This window comes from Thermobia domestica, chromosome 3, assembly GCF_964235325.1.
Source record: "Thermobia domestica chromosome 3, izTheDome1.hap1.1, whole genome shotgun sequence".
Lineage (NCBI taxonomy): Eukaryota > Metazoa > Arthropoda > Insecta > Zygentoma > Lepismatidae > Thermobia > Thermobia domestica.
Window position 1 is genome coordinate 60,565,444 of NC_137456.1, and position 15,822 is coordinate 60,581,265.

Here is a 15,822-nt window from a genome sequence, read left to right on the forward strand (position 1 = left end):
CACCTAGTTCTTTCCTATAATACAGAGTTATAAAACAATCATCAATGATCAGATTTTCGCTGCCTTCAATGGCAATATTTTCAAGACAATTACGAAAAGTGGACTAGTGGGCAAAGGGTGAATGAGAATTAACTATACACGTAACAACTATGTAGAGCGTTAACATATAAATGCAAGCATTTTAAGGCTTAAAGTATGGATCTCTACAGTGTAATATCTTATAAGTAGAAGCACTTTTTTTATGATTGGTGACACGGTTGAAAGGGTGTATAGAAGTTCGAACAACATTACTGATACCGTAAAATGGAGTTACTTTGCACAATGAAATACTTTCACAGTCCTCTGTCGGTAAAACCATGAACTGTAAAGAGGAAGTTTCAACTGCCACCGTAAGATAGAATATCTAACTGTATTTTGGCTACAATGTTGGTGGTTAACATCAGTCCTAATTACACGGAGGTTTTGTTTTGTTGGGAGGTATGGACAGCAGTCACTGTAAAGGCCGCTAAAATTTGAAAGATATCACCTACAAGTATCTCCGTCAAAGTTAAGTCAGTTTCGTAGAATACTACTGTGTATAATGGGACTTTGATACGATAGTTGAAATTGAAATGTGAAACGATCTCAGGTCACAAAAAAAGTAAAACTGAGAAAAGTCGGTTTAAGCCTCTACCCGGGATTACTTTGTACCGGTCCAAAATACCACTTAGATAGAAAATTATTAGTACTGGAACCTGCTGCATTCCAATTTATTTAAATTTTCTATTTAGGTAGATGCCGGAATGAATTTCTTGTTGGAAAATAAATTATAAACAATGGCGGATACAGAAAAATAGTTTGAGAGGGGCTTCACTCACAAAGGATTCTTTTTCTTTCTTTTTTGTTTGTTGTTTGTTTGTTTTTTTAGAAATCACTCGACTTTGGGGAGGAGGGGGTTGAAGCTTATACGATAGGAGTGACTAACATTAGATTCTTTTAAAAAGAAATCATGCAATTTGTGTGGGCTTCAACCTGAAAGTCCCAAACCCCCTAAATCTTCCACTAATTACGGTTGGGATGATATTCTTGGACATAAGGAATAACCAAGGCAAATCAGTTCACGGGGATTTTTTTTTTTCTGGTCCTGAGTTGGCATTATTGTGGGATATATGTTAAACTATTAGAATGTGGTTCTTGGGCCGGTACCAGAAAATACATAATTTTCTTTACAAATATTGGTAATTCATACTAAGTATCGATACCGGTACTCTCATTCTAATATCAATATTTGTATCCTGCATGCAGTTTTGTGTAGGAAGTGAAATGTATAAATACTGAAGGGAAAACCTTGCACAGAAACTATGTTCGTATGTTGAAGATACTTTTTTGTATGTTGTGCAAAGTAATCCCACCTATGGGGTTACTTTGCACCAAAGTTTATATTTCAATAACTATGGTTATACTGAATGTTTATTAACGAACTTGCACTAATGTTTTCCTTCTATATCTAGCTTTATATATTTAAAATACAATGTCCTAAATCATTACGTTTGTAAGTTACATTCGATTTTCTTTGAAATTTCTTAAATCTTGTGCAAAGTAACCCCGTCTTACAGAACCTTTTTCTTTCTTGTGTCTTGGCACATTAACCCAGCTTTTTCTAACCGGTGTCGTGCAACCCTATGGAGTTGAGTTGGTTTTGAGTTTAACGCCCGTTTCAACAGCGAGGCTATATGAGACGGGACCTACTGATTAACGTGGAATCCGAACCCATGAGTTAACGCCGGAAATTGAATCTGAGTCTCCCACGCCAAAGGGACATACGCTAACTCTTAGCCACGAACGAGCTCCGCAACCCTATGCAGTGTGTCGCAAAATTTAAAAAATAAATTTTATGCCATCAAGAGAGCATATTAGTTTAGATTTCATTCAGCGCACTTTCTTTTTACCACAATAAATTAAAATAGCCCTCTACGCTGGTCTTGTGGCCAGCGTGCGTCCCTTTGGTACACTTGGACTAGGATTCGACTCTCGGTGGAAGAACACTGAATGCGATTGGTAGTTTGGAGTCCACCTTAAACTGTGAATGCATGTCTCATACAGTCTCGTTGCTGAAACTTCAATCGAAAAGTTAAAATCAATTTTGAGAAGGACAATGCCAGTCAATGCTTACAACAATGTTCGCCAGTCAATACTTGCAACAATGCTCAATTCTAACCTGTATTGCGATGTCATGGGAGTTCAGTAAAATGTGCCGTCAACAAAAACACTGCATTAAACATTTAATACCATTACTCGTCTTGACAAAGATGCCAGTAAAGGTAGCGAAAATTCGAATTGATTATGTTCCGCAAACCTATAACACAGCAGAGAATGGCAATGTTGAACTTTTATTGAATTTATTTTTAACGGAGTTCAAGTGACTTACTTTAACAATGAACATATGAACTTTATACCTATTCAAATCTCCGGATACATACCCGAGAACTAATAGTCTTGAGTGTGATTTTAGTGTGAATTTTGCAACATGGTAATTTTTTTTTTTTTTTTTCATATAGCTTTGTAAATTAATGCTTTATACTTTCGTATTTACCACTCCCATTTATCCATTATATAGAACTTCTGATGGATGAATATCTTACAGTATGTACACAAACAGTACAGACAGTAATTTTCTACACTCGGAATCCAGAATATGTGCTTCTTTTACGTTTATTGTGCTCCGATAATTATAAAAGTAAGAATTTACTGAATACTATTTCGTTCCATAAGGTGTATACGCCTTTTTATTCGTGCAACGTTTATGCGCTGATTCACCTTAAATACAGAAAGATTGCACTCAAATCGATTAATTTGCATCTAACGTACTGACAAAAGATGATTCTGCGACACATACAAGTTTTAACCATAAAGCTCCAAGGAACTGATACTGATTCTCTGTTAACTGCTAATAACAGAAACTTGCTTATCATGATATTAGTGCTATGATATGCTTGTTTTGAAGTGCAGCGAAGATTTGGTGAAGATAATACCTGTGCCATTCTAAACATCGGTCACCAAAGACATTCTAGTTCCCACTGTCATGGATCGTGGTTTACATAGCACTACATTAAGTTTTGCTTTAAAACTTTTTTTTTTTTTTTTCAATCAAGGAATGATTCATAAGGAATGGGTTCCTGAGGGTGTAGCGATCAGCTGTCCCTTTCATCGCGTTCTTGATCGCTTGCTGAAATGACTTAACCGCATGAAAGACCACACCTGCGAAAACATGGCAGCTAGTTCATCGAATAATGCTCGTCCTCAGCAGTAATTGTGATTTAGTTCTTAGCTACGAGTTGGGTTCCTAAACTCATCCTTCCCCCTTGTTCCTCGGACTTGGTTCACGCAACTTCTTCCTATTCCCCAAATTTAAACTGACACTGAAAGGACGGCATTTCACGGTTGTTCAGGGTATCTTGGACACTCGTGATGGCACAACTCAACAGCATTCCAGAGAATGAAATCAAAACCAGCTTTAGAGCCTTCGAGACACGAGTAAATCAGTGAATTGAGAAAAGCGGAGAATACATTGAATATTGCTCACCGCGCTTTGCTCTAGTAACTTCCAGCTTTCTAGGTACCAGCATCAGTTCTGGAACTTGGTCAAATCTTGTACAGTTTTGATCCATCTCTAAAAGTACCACCCGCCAGTTTATTAGAATTTTGTGCAAATATAAGCTGTGTTTTAGTACCTAATTATTTCAAGCAATTCCCTTCTTTCTTCCTATTCGCTTACTGATAAAATGTTTCCTGCAAAGTCTAGAAATAATTCACCACGGTAACTTTTAAAATTGTATATATTCCTCATAACCGCATTGGCAGTATGTACAAAATAAATAACAACCGAACAATATAAATAAAGCTGGAATAAAAGCTGTCGGATACTAAATTGATTTTTATCTTCATTCCTCCTTGCTCTTCTCATCACCCTTTCCACCAGTCGCTTTCTTCTGGCCTTCTTGTTGTTTTCGCTGTTTCTTCGTTTCAATTTCATCAATAGGAGCTGGCTTCACAAATGGAATTTCATCTTTATATTCTGAAACAAACAAAAATATATAACAATTAACAGAAAAATTGTTGAAGATAGTTTTTAAAGCAAAGAAACAGGTCATCTGTAGAAAGAAACCAGTAATTAAAGTTTTCAAGGACAAATAAAATATTTGAAAAAAAGAATACAAGGTGGATCATTTATCTTGATATGCCCTTGGTAACTTTTAACCTTTATACACCAGGTAGAGATATTACTGAATATAGTTGTAGAGCTTTTATATAGTACAGAAATTTTGTCAAACCAGGAACCCAGATTTCTGGTCTATAGAAAATTTGAGAACAGTTAATTTAGTAGCACCTGGGTTATTTACTATAATTTTCAAATTCTTTTTTGCCTAAAATCTACTAAATAAATAAATATAAAAAATTTAAAATGGTAGAGCACATAGGAAGATCTTTTTTTAAATTTAATTACAGCAGCAAGGCTATATGAGATATGGACCTACAGCTTATCGTGGGATCCGAACTACACGAACTTCCGCTGGGAATCGAACCCGGGTCTCTTACGCCAAACGGAAGATTTTTAATCTCAAATTAGAACATAAGACTTGGAGTTACTGCATCATTACTTTCTTACCTTCCATTTTTAGTTGGAAGTAAATTCGTACAGCTTGAAGAAAGGAGTGAAGCGCAAATATGCGAATTTTAAAACCGCCTTGGTAAGGCTGATTAATATTCTAACGCAATTCCAATGGAGATCATAATCTACAGGTGCAACTAGTGTACTATTTTACTTAAATAAATAATTATTAAATATGATACTAAACTGGATTTCAAATAAATAGAAGCATAACAGACCAGCCAGTTGTTGTGATGAAGCAAAAAATACGTAAGTGCTACGAATGAGGAAATAGAACTAGATACTATGTTCATCGATGTAGATATTATGTTTGATAATATGAACAGAAGAAAATTACTACTTGTTCTCGAATATTTTAAAATTTCAAGAGAACTTATGCAGCTAGACAAGATAACTTGGGACTATATTATGACAAAAGAGAATATACAAGAGGAAAAGAGATCCTGTATTAAAAGGGAGTTAAGCATGGCGGGATATAATCTCCACCTTATTCAGTACTAGTATTGCTTATAGCAATACAACCAATAGAACTAAAACGTACATATGTGTCTACACAAATGATATTCCGATCCTAACAAGAATGGAAGATGAACTAAGGATTTTATATTGAAATAGGAAAGAGCAACCAGCTCATTAGATTTATAAATGCTGCGAAAACAAAGGAGATTGGACTTGGATTTTGAATACGAAACCGAAAGGAATAGAAATATGGCGGGAAAATTTTATTATAGCTTGACATAAAATTTTAAGAGAGATTTATTCGATTTGTAAGAAATTACATTACAGTAAAACCTCCATTATAAGGAGAGTTTTTTTTTCTTTTTTTCTTTTTTTTTTTATCCCGGCAAAAATAGATGCATTACCAAGGGCCAGAGCCCTTTTACAGATTCTCAGATACGGACATGGACAACCTTCTTCTCTCCCCCCCCCCCCTTTCCCGTTTTAGCAGCCTCTTCATAAGATGTCTGTAATACGTGAATGACCCGGTGAACTATCATACACACAACAGTTGCACCTGAACCTAACATTCTTTTCTCTGTCCAGAATAATTTACTTTCTAGTTGATATCCTAGGAAATCTTCAATTAATAAAAATGATCGTAGAGATCCCGTCGTATGGGCAATTATACGCTGAATTTATTCTTTCCTCTGAAAAATTCACTTCTCTTTCTCTTTGGCGCTTCCAATTTTTTTTTAGCTTCAAATATCAAGGAAAAACGTTATTAGCTTTGCGGTAACATTTCAACGAGAAACATTTCTCTCCTCACCCAATTTTTAAAATTCCCAATGGGTCATTGCACGTCGCTTCAGCCACAATTTGTCACATTTGACACCCACCTGTCGCAGAATGGAATGAAAATTTGTGCTTACGTAATTTTTTATGCTGAATTCAAAACTCCAAACTGGTTGAAAATCGGTCCATTGGTTCTAGCCTTATTGACCTTTGAAATTGAAGCCTGCAACGTGAAAAATATACGCGAGAGCGAAGGGCATATTGAAAAGAGGGTATACTTTTCTTCAGAGTTAACGTAGAAACATGAACTTCTTTTTGTTTGTTTCCTTTATAAAGATACTTTACCTATACACAACTTATTCTTGCAACGGTAGAAGGAAAAGAGAAAATCAGTAAATTTAAAAAACTGCAGGTAAAAAACGTCTAACATTGTGCAACGGTAGAAGGAAAAGAGAAAATCATCAGTAAATTTAAAAACTGCAGGTAAAAAACGTCTACCATTGTAATTGGAAGAACTGATCAGCTCCCATCTCAATTTGCATGAAATGCGTGAAGAACCGTAGCAAGCAACATATCCAATAAATACCTCCTCGTGGGATTGACAATATTACATGTGGTGACTTGGTTCTTTGTCTTTCTTCTTTATCTGTACAGAACCTTCTTGAACTTTATATAACATTCGAAATTAACTGTTGTCTGGAACATTTGAGTACAACGTTTATCTGGAACTCTATAGGTAGGATGTGTATTTACCTTGTCTGGAACTACCAAGAATATTCTTCTTTTGTCTGGAACTATCTTGAATGTTCGTCCTTGGTCTGGAACATTCCCTGAGGAGGTATTTACAGGATGCTTTTACTGATACCAGTTATAGGATAAATTAGGCTTGGCATCATGTGGCATATTTTCAACTCGTCACAAATTTATTTTTTAATGGTTCTTATGCCTATCACTTTTTGTTTCTCTCTCTATTGACTTGATATTTTGCTACAGTTCTTCACACAAAATTTCATGCAAATTGAGATGGGGACTAATGATTTCTTGCAATTACAATGTTAGGAGCTTTTTATTATTATTATTATTTTTATTTTTAATTTACTGATGATTTTCGCTTTTCCTTCTACCGTTTCAAGAATAACTTTTGTATCTGTAAAGTAACTTTATAGAGGAAACAAACAAAAAGAAGTGCATGTTTCTACGTTAACTTTGAAGAAAGTTAAACCCTCTTTCAATGTGTTCTTAGCTGTCGCGACTACTATTTCTCACGTTGCAGGCTTCAATTGCAAAGGTCCATAAATCCAGAACCAGTGGACCGATTTTCAAATGGTTTGCGGTTTTGGATTCAGCATCAAAAACCACATAAAGCACATGGATTTTCATTCCACTTTATGACAGGTGGATGTCAGCCCCTGACTGAAGTGACGTGGAATGACCGCAGATGAAATATTTTGATGTTTCCCTATATTTAGTGTGTACTACGTACAATTAACACACGAGCTACGAGTAATCTAAATTTGTGTAACCTCTCTGCAACGGATATTTTTCATTTACGAACAAATCATCCTATTCCATAGTTGTTTGTTATTAAGAGATTCCACTTCATAATGTTATGTAGTAAAGCTAGAAGAATATACGTACGATCTGGCATATAAGGCTGCAAAGCTTCTGGGACTTTTATTCCAGTTTCTGTTTGATTAGCTTCCAACAAAACACAAATTACACGCGTCGTTGCGCACATTGTAGCATTTAGCATATGCACGTATTCAGTCTGAAAAAAAAAAAAGAGAGAAAAAAGCATTTTTTAACATCGATACGATAAGATGCACACATTACGAATTTCAAATATCATCGAACATAGATTATTAAATTTGTCACATACTTTGTACTAAGAACGAACAAAAAAATGACCGAAATTTAAGACCTTCGAATACAACCAATACTCAATCGATGGAAATATGTATAAATTGAAATAATTACAACAGGAAATTATAATATGACGATTTGCTTATCAAATGTAGAGAGTTTGAAATTTTTAAGGTTAGGTATTTCGGTAGGAGGTAGAATGATTAGATGCATAAAATTTGCAGACGATATGGCGCTTCTTTCAGAATCGGAAAAGAAAATCAATAAAATGTTAGAAAACCTGAAGACGGGCTTTGAAGAATATGGGATGAAAATAAATGTTAGAAAGACAAAAGCCATGGTGATTGGAACGAAGGGGTTTGTGTCAAATATAAAAGTAGGAGGGGAGAAAATAGAACAAGTGAATAGTTTCCGATACCTGGGTAGTATTCTTAGTAATGACATGAAGTGCGAACGTGAAATAAAAACAAGGATAGGAATGGCGAAAGAAGCCTTAGGAGGAAGAAAAGCCTGTTTTGTGGGACTTTGAATAAAGAGTTGAGAAAAGACTCGGAGTGTTGAGTGGAGTGTTGTACTGTATGGGGCGGAAACATGGACATTACGTTAAGGTGACGAAAATCGACTGGAAGCCTTCGAAATGTGGGTGTGGAGAAGAATGGAAAGAATTAGTTGGGTCGAGCGGAAAACGAATGAGAGAGTGTTAGAAATGGTGGGTGAGAAAAGAACACTTTTAGATAGTATTAGGAAGAGGAAGAGAAACTGGTTGGGACATTGCCTAAGAAGAGATTGTATCATGAGGGACGTCCTAGAAGGTGTGGTGGCGGGAAAGAGAGGGAGGGGGCGAAGGAGACTACAATTAATGGATGATATTAAAACAGAACGATCATACGCGAAGACGAAGAGGTTAGCGGAGGACCGTGGAGCATGGAAGCTTCTCAGCTGCGGCAAGTGACCTGCCAATAAAGGCAGAATACCTATGATGATGATGAGTTTAAAATTCCAGATTCAAAAGAAAATTCCTTCGGAAGAAACAAAAAAAATAAATAATGAGTATATTAACTGATACATGCTTAATTTTAAGAGATACTGATCAAATACAATCAATTCATTCTATATAAAACAACATATATGTTGGGGGAGGGGATCAGTTAACATTGGAATAAGAGGACAAGCTTTTTTTAGTTATGTGTTAGATATGTATTATTCGACAAAGTGCAAAGTGATGAGATGTATGTAATGTTTATAATGAATATATGTTTGTTGTTTGAAAATGAATCATGGGTGGCTAAGTTCATTCAAACAGACAAGATAAGATTACTGAAGAGTATATGCAACTGAACCTTTGTGGTTGCGATAGTATGTTCATGTACCCAGAGGTATATGGATATATTAAAGGTGGAAAGTACACAAGGAAGAGTTTCTATGTTTATTGGTAGTCACTTCTAAGGGTAACAAGTTAAATAGTAAACAAATACTATTTGGTACGCCATTTATCTTTCTACACATCCAAATAAAATGGGGAAGTATTACGAAAGGGATCTATGCATAAAGCTACGCTGCAGGGTATGGAAAAACTAGGCGGAAAATAACTTCATGTGTAGATATTTTAGGAATTCAAAAAGCGTGATTTGGTGATTTGGCAATTGCAAGAAAAAAAAAAAAATAGTCAGATTTAAACAAAACAGCATACACATCAAATTGGCTAGTTCACCAAGAAGTATGAGTCTACGCTATAAATATTCGTCGTCATCCGGATCTACAAGTCAGGGGAAGTGAGACATGAAATTAAAAAAAACACCTCTCAGAAAAGTGTCCAGCTCATAGCAAGCATTGTTTCACATTTTGCACCAGCCTATGTATTGCGATCACTGGAGGCAGCAACAAGCTTTTAAAGATGGAAGGCTTTGAAGACTAACGACAATGCAAGAGAATGTAATGATAAGAGTGTAGGTCCAGAAGTCTCACAATCGAAAGCGTAGCAGATCGTCATCATGTTTTTACTATCGAAACATTAAATTACTAATCGGTGGAAGACAACTTGCCAAATCTGAGGATTGAAGTAATGGACTGTCAAGCAGCAGACGATGATTTATCAGATTTAAAAACAGCGTCAGAAGGTGTAAGAGTTAGTCACAGCAAAGTAGACAAGGGACTTCCATTCAAGGAAACCAGTTTTGGACTAGATTCCACAATATATAAAATTGAATAGCGAAGGTCAAAAGTGAAGAGTTGTATTAATAAGTATAGGTTATTGACTGTATTAATAAGTATAGGTTATTTACTAACTCAGAAGTAGTAGTAGTTCTAGAGAGTTAAAAGCAGCAAATCAATGAAAGAGTTAAAAGACGAAAAAAGCATCGAGAAAAAGGTAAACGGAATAGTTTAAGTAAAGAAAATGGTAAAGAAGAAGAACCGGTGTTTCGCGTAAAGCAGGTGGAATGATTATAGAACTCATGGATAGGGATCAGTAGGTACAAGAGATGAGCAACAAAATTACGGAATTGGAACAAAGGTTAAGAAGCCTAGAGAAGAAAAGAAAAACTCTGTAGAGATAGTTTAAGAAAACCTATTGAGCTACGGTCGATAGAATTTTGTTTTCTCTTGTTTCCTTTCGCCAATGCCCGGGAGAATGTTGGGGTCGGTCAGTTAACAAGATTTTAGGTATGTGTTTGATATACTTTATTGTACAAAGTGTTGAGATGTTGTAAAAACAACTGAAATACGTTATCATGTAATGTTTCTAGTCGGTATGTTTGTTGTTTGAAAATGAGCCATAACTGACTGATGTTATTGAAATAATTTTCAGTGGTTTGCTATGGGTCTGTTTTAAAGAAGGTTAAGTGCAGTATAGTATCTGTACAGTTCACTTGTTAAGTACAGTAGCTTGTAAAATGTATGACAAGATATGATTGCTGAAGAGCATATGCAACTGAACCTTTGTGGCTGCGATAGCGTACGTTCATGTACCCACAGGTATATAGATATATTAAAGGTGAAAAGCAGACAAGGAAGATTTTCTGTGCTCACTGGTAATCACTTCTAAAGATAACAAGCAGTAAACAAATAACATCTGATTCATAACTTATGTTTCAAAATATCCTGACAATGATTTTTTTCTTTCTAAATTAGAGGAGGAGGGAGAAAAAGAGTTAAGTAACTGAACTATATCAAGCTATCTCTCTCTCCTGTTCTGGTATCTTTTCTACAAATTAAATAGTCCTCTTAGTTTAATTTGGGAGTAGCATTAATACGAAACTACCGAGATAGTTTCATATAGAATGGGATGCAAAATAATTTCTATGAAGCAATAATGCAAATAAAATCATACCTGCGTGTTCATCTTTTTTGTCTGTCCATATCTAATTAAGAGATTTCTGGATTGATAATCAAGGCAGTTACTACACGAGACCAATTCCCTAAAAGCACCTGGAAAAGAAAAAAATAATGTTTTAAATATTATTCTTGTTCATTTGTTTAATACATTACAATGAATTACCCTAGCACAATCTATGAATTATAATAATGATCATACCCTTAAATTATAAAAATGATAATGTATAAGCATCTGGCATCTACTGATTACCACAGACTTAATTTTATATATATATATATATATATAGGCAAGTAGGCAAGTGGTGTATAAAAGCAATTTCATTTGTCATTCCTCTTTTCCAGTCTGTTTCTAATTTTTGGAACTTCAATTTATATATTTTTAAAATCAATGACATATTTTACCTTTTATTTATTTATTTATTTATTTATTTATTTACACCCGAAGTAATATGGTGGGAAGTGACTGTGCCTGATTTGGGTGGGTACAACCAAGCTGACAGCTTTGCGAAACAAAGTTGCTTTTCTTTTTTCAAGAACAGCCACTGTATATAAATATACTGTATAACAAAGATAGGTATTCCTGTTATAAAGCTAACAAGAAAGTTCTGTCGCTTTTTGCGGAGGTCTGTGTTCTCAATTGGCCCTCACACCGAGAGTTGAAAACGAATGGAGATAAAGCGAAGGTCACTTGTTGGTGTGGGTATATCCAACATACTACCTGGTTGTGGCAGTTCAGTTACACCGTGAACTTGTGTAAGGACAGAGTGAATATTGGATCTCCACAGAGTGTCATAAGGGTGTATGCTATACGAGGTCAAACTGGAGTCAAAAGCCGCTGCAACGGGGCGGATGATATACCAGGCTTTTGGTGAGGGCGTCATGACTACGTGGACAGTGCGACGGTGGTTTAACAAGTTTAACCCTTTGACTACCAAATTTTTAATGTGAATATTCTTTTATATGTACATGTACGATAAATGTGAGATATTCCTTTAATGTGAGATATTCCTGATATCTGTACACAGTTTTGGAAACTAAACAGTCTCCTAGTCACATCTGAAGGGATGGGAGATTTTTTTTTAGAAGTTTCTAAAAAAATCCCAACTATGTTTGAATTATTCCCATGGAACACATGTGTCCCGTTGGTAGTCAAAGGGTTAAGGACGGTGACGAAACACTCACCACGTGCCGAAAGACCAACACATGTACAAAATAAACATACGTACGCAGCAATTGAGGGGCACAGTGGCTAGACATGTAAGGAACTGGGACTACAATTCAATGTGAGTGGATAAACCATTCGGCAGCACCTCCATCAACTTGGGAAGCATTGCAAGTTGGCTCGATGGGTCCCACATTATTTGACTCTGGGCCAGAAGACAACGCGAGCAGACACTTGTGTTTCTTTGCTGTCATGTCTGAAAAAGGAAGCCATTTCTGGACAGGATGTTGACGTGGGTCCTGATAAGTCTGATGAAGCACCACGGCGCCGTCATCATTGATTAGCATCCTATGAACTGGTTCCAAAACAGCCGAAACCAGCACTGCATCAGAAGAAGGTCCTGAGTGTGTGGTGGACTGCTCGCGGCATCGTGCATTGGGAACTGCTACCAGCTGATCAGAGCATCAATGCAACTATGTACTATCAGCAGTTGAGCAGTGTTCAAGAAAAAAATCAAAATTCTGGAGCCAGCACTTCTGAATCACAAAGGGGTCCTCCTGTTACAGGACAACGCTAAACCCCACATGGTTAGGATGACCGGGACACTATTTTACGCGTTGGATAACACTATTGTATCTGCCATATTATCCGGACATTGCACCGTCTGATTATCACCTGTTCCATTCCTTGGACAATCATCTTAGAGGACGCCAGTTCAAATCCCTAGTAGAGATGCAAAATGCGTTTGATACCTTCTTCGCTTCACGGCCCACCAAGCTCTACCGCGATGGAATCCACAGCCTTCCAGAACGTTGGCAGAAGATCGTCGATGCTGAAAGCGACTATTTTTGATCTTCCTGGTATGTTTTAGGTGACATATCGACGTTCGAAGGTGGTGGGTGAAAAAGGGACAGAACTTTCTTGGTTTCCTATATAATAAAAGAATTAAGTGTACACTGTACAAGTGCTTTTTATGCCAGTGTAAGATGTTACTGGTATTCAATGACGGTCGAATTTTTTACGAACAAGTTTTTCTGTTACTTAAGTCTTTGATGGTTTACAAAAGTAACTGCAGTAACTTCTAATGGTATTAATTTCAACTCACAAGATACGTGAACATGTCATTTTGAAATTGGCGATTTATGATCTGAGGGGAGAAAATCTCGATTACAGGCCACATCAAGATTTCTCACTCCAAACTTTAGGGAAAAAAAGTGTGTCCTCTATTCACGCAAATACGGTACTCGTAATGTAAATTCAAGCACTTGTTATAATGTCTCAGCAACTTACAAACCCTTCCGCATAAAACTCGATCGCCTGGGAATTCAACCAACCTTTTATAGCATTTGAACATCATCAGCGAAATGTTGTGCCAAGCCACTTCTTAACGCGAGTGAACAGATGAAAGTCCGGAGGAGCCAAGACAGGGCTGTATGTGGAATGACCAAACATGCTCCATTTGAATTGGATTAGAATATCTTGTATTAACAGAGCACTGTTGAGGATAAACACTGTCATGAATGTTTGTTCTTACTACGTTTAGAAATTTGATCTACTGACGCACAACACCTCCAAGTCATATTTCGGTACACAATTCACGACGAATGTCTGTAACATTTTTCCCGAAATAAATGTTATCCTTCGGCGTACTTCACATTTGGCGAGATTTTCTATGGTAGCAAACATTGTGACATTAATCAGCACACTCACGGCCGAACAATGCTCTCATTGGCACAGCTGGAAGCTTACTGAATCACGGATTGTGTGATGTAACACCGATGGCTTTCTGCCCACTATTACCAGCGCAACGCCACAAAGGGTGGTAACTTTCCGAATTACCCTCGCATATCCTACGAGTTCAACCCAACTCAACCGATCTGGATACACCTTGATGTGGCCTTGACGAGCTTCGTAAACATATGGAATATTATGATACGGAGGTCTTTGCTGTTTTATATATATATATATATATATATATATATATATATATATATATATATATATATATATATATGATAGATAGATAGATAATGGAATTCAAAGTAAAATATTTGTCACGGAATAAATCTATTATTACACGTTAATTTGAGGCATGCTAAAGTAAATGATGAGATGGTTAATTAGCTATGTCTTAAATGTTCCCTGATGGATGATAGTATGGGGCTACAAGATTTTTCAAACTAAAAACCGGGATACGCTATGAAAATGTACACTATATTTATAGTTATGCACCTGCTTTGCGCCGAACTATCAGTTAATTACGTAATAGGTTAATAAGCACCAAAACACAGAGAGAGCAAATCATTCATATTAGTTGAGTATCGATGACTAATCAAAGCAGAATTTGTTAAATATCACACGATTAACTTATGTTTTTCAGAAATCCCAGAGTATTTGGAGTTTTCAACATTGGGGGGAAATAATGTAATTTCGGTCTGGAAACTTAAGCAACAATTCTCACTACGCTCTTGGTATTCGTCTCCTGTGGTGCGAGCGGTCCTGGGTTCGATTTCCAGTGGAAACACTCGATCGAATGTGATTTTTTTTTTTTTTTTTTTTTTTTTTTAGGATAGTCATTCTGAGAGTTTTTCTCATTCATACCACACAAATGCCGGGATGGTTCCTAACATAAGGTCCCAGACCGCTTCCCCATTCTTTCTTCCTTTATAGTTTCTCAGGCAGTGATCGACGAGGGACGTCATCCCTAAAACGTGACGGGATAAAATGGCCACAGCTGTCGAAAGCACAGAAAGCTAATCCTAATATCTTACTGCCCTTTTTTTCTTCAACTTACAGTCACTTTTAAACATTCAGTATCTTTATGATTTCAGTTCTAACTTATATACATTATATCACTAGTCTTATATTAGTTTTATATATTTTTGGACATTTTTATTTTACGAGCCGTTATAAAAACCATTGGCCTCTTAGTGTCAGGGACAAACCTCGGCACTGATGTCCCATTAAACCCGTCAATCAACCAATTCTATAATATCTTTGTATAAACAAAGTAATCTTTACTTACCAGAACCTGGATACCAAGCTTCTAAATCAAATTTCTTCGCAGCAGCGTTATTCAAGGCTCCCGAGACAATGTTTACGATACGATAAGAAATTCCCAGCAGCTTACAGAACTCTTCAGCATTTGCTATCATCTCATCAAACATTTCCCACGACTTATTATCATGAGGTGAAGTTATACAAAACTGCTCCACCTATGGGAAAAAGACACGTAAAGGAAGGATGAAATATACCACTACAAACTTCTAGGCTGATAGCTGCTGCATAAGAGAGAAAATCAGGAAGTAATGACAAAAAAATCATGAATGCTTTAAAAGTAAAAATTCTAGCTGATTAAGTGCATGGTACTGCACAGGTAAAATAAAAGAAGTTATATAGTTATTTTATGCAGTAGTTCTTATACTCTTTTTCCCCTTGGAAATGGGATTTTTGAAAACACTGGAACATGTTTAATAGAGAATTTATACTCTGAGTTTCATCTCCTTAATATGAAATGCTTCTAAGATACTCTATTTTTGTCAAATTTTAACTCCTTCCTCTTTTGTGGAGATGCATTTTAATT

At 36.2% G+C, this 15,822-nt stretch overlaps 1 protein-coding gene across 1 annotated transcript in view; it reads right to left on the reverse strand.

The window, feature by feature from the left end:
* Nucleotides 1-3,797: 3,797 nt before the first annotated feature.
* SerRS (Seryl-tRNA synthetase) overlaps nucleotides 3,798-15,822 on the reverse strand; it is a 33,001-nt gene continuing 20,976 nt past the window's right edge. The window contains exons 7-10 of the mRNA XM_081750939.1: nucleotides 15,265-15,454; nucleotides 11,073-11,170; nucleotides 7,520-7,649; nucleotides 3,798-4,054 (exon numbers count right to left, since the gene is read on the reverse strand). Coding sequence (XP_081607065.1) covers nucleotides 3,921-4,054; nucleotides 7,520-7,649; nucleotides 11,073-11,170; nucleotides 15,265-15,454 — 552 coding nt within the window. The 3' untranslated portion in view covers nucleotides 3,798-3,920. The remainder of the gene's footprint in view (nucleotides 4,055-7,519; nucleotides 7,650-11,072; nucleotides 11,171-15,264; nucleotides 15,455-15,822) is intronic.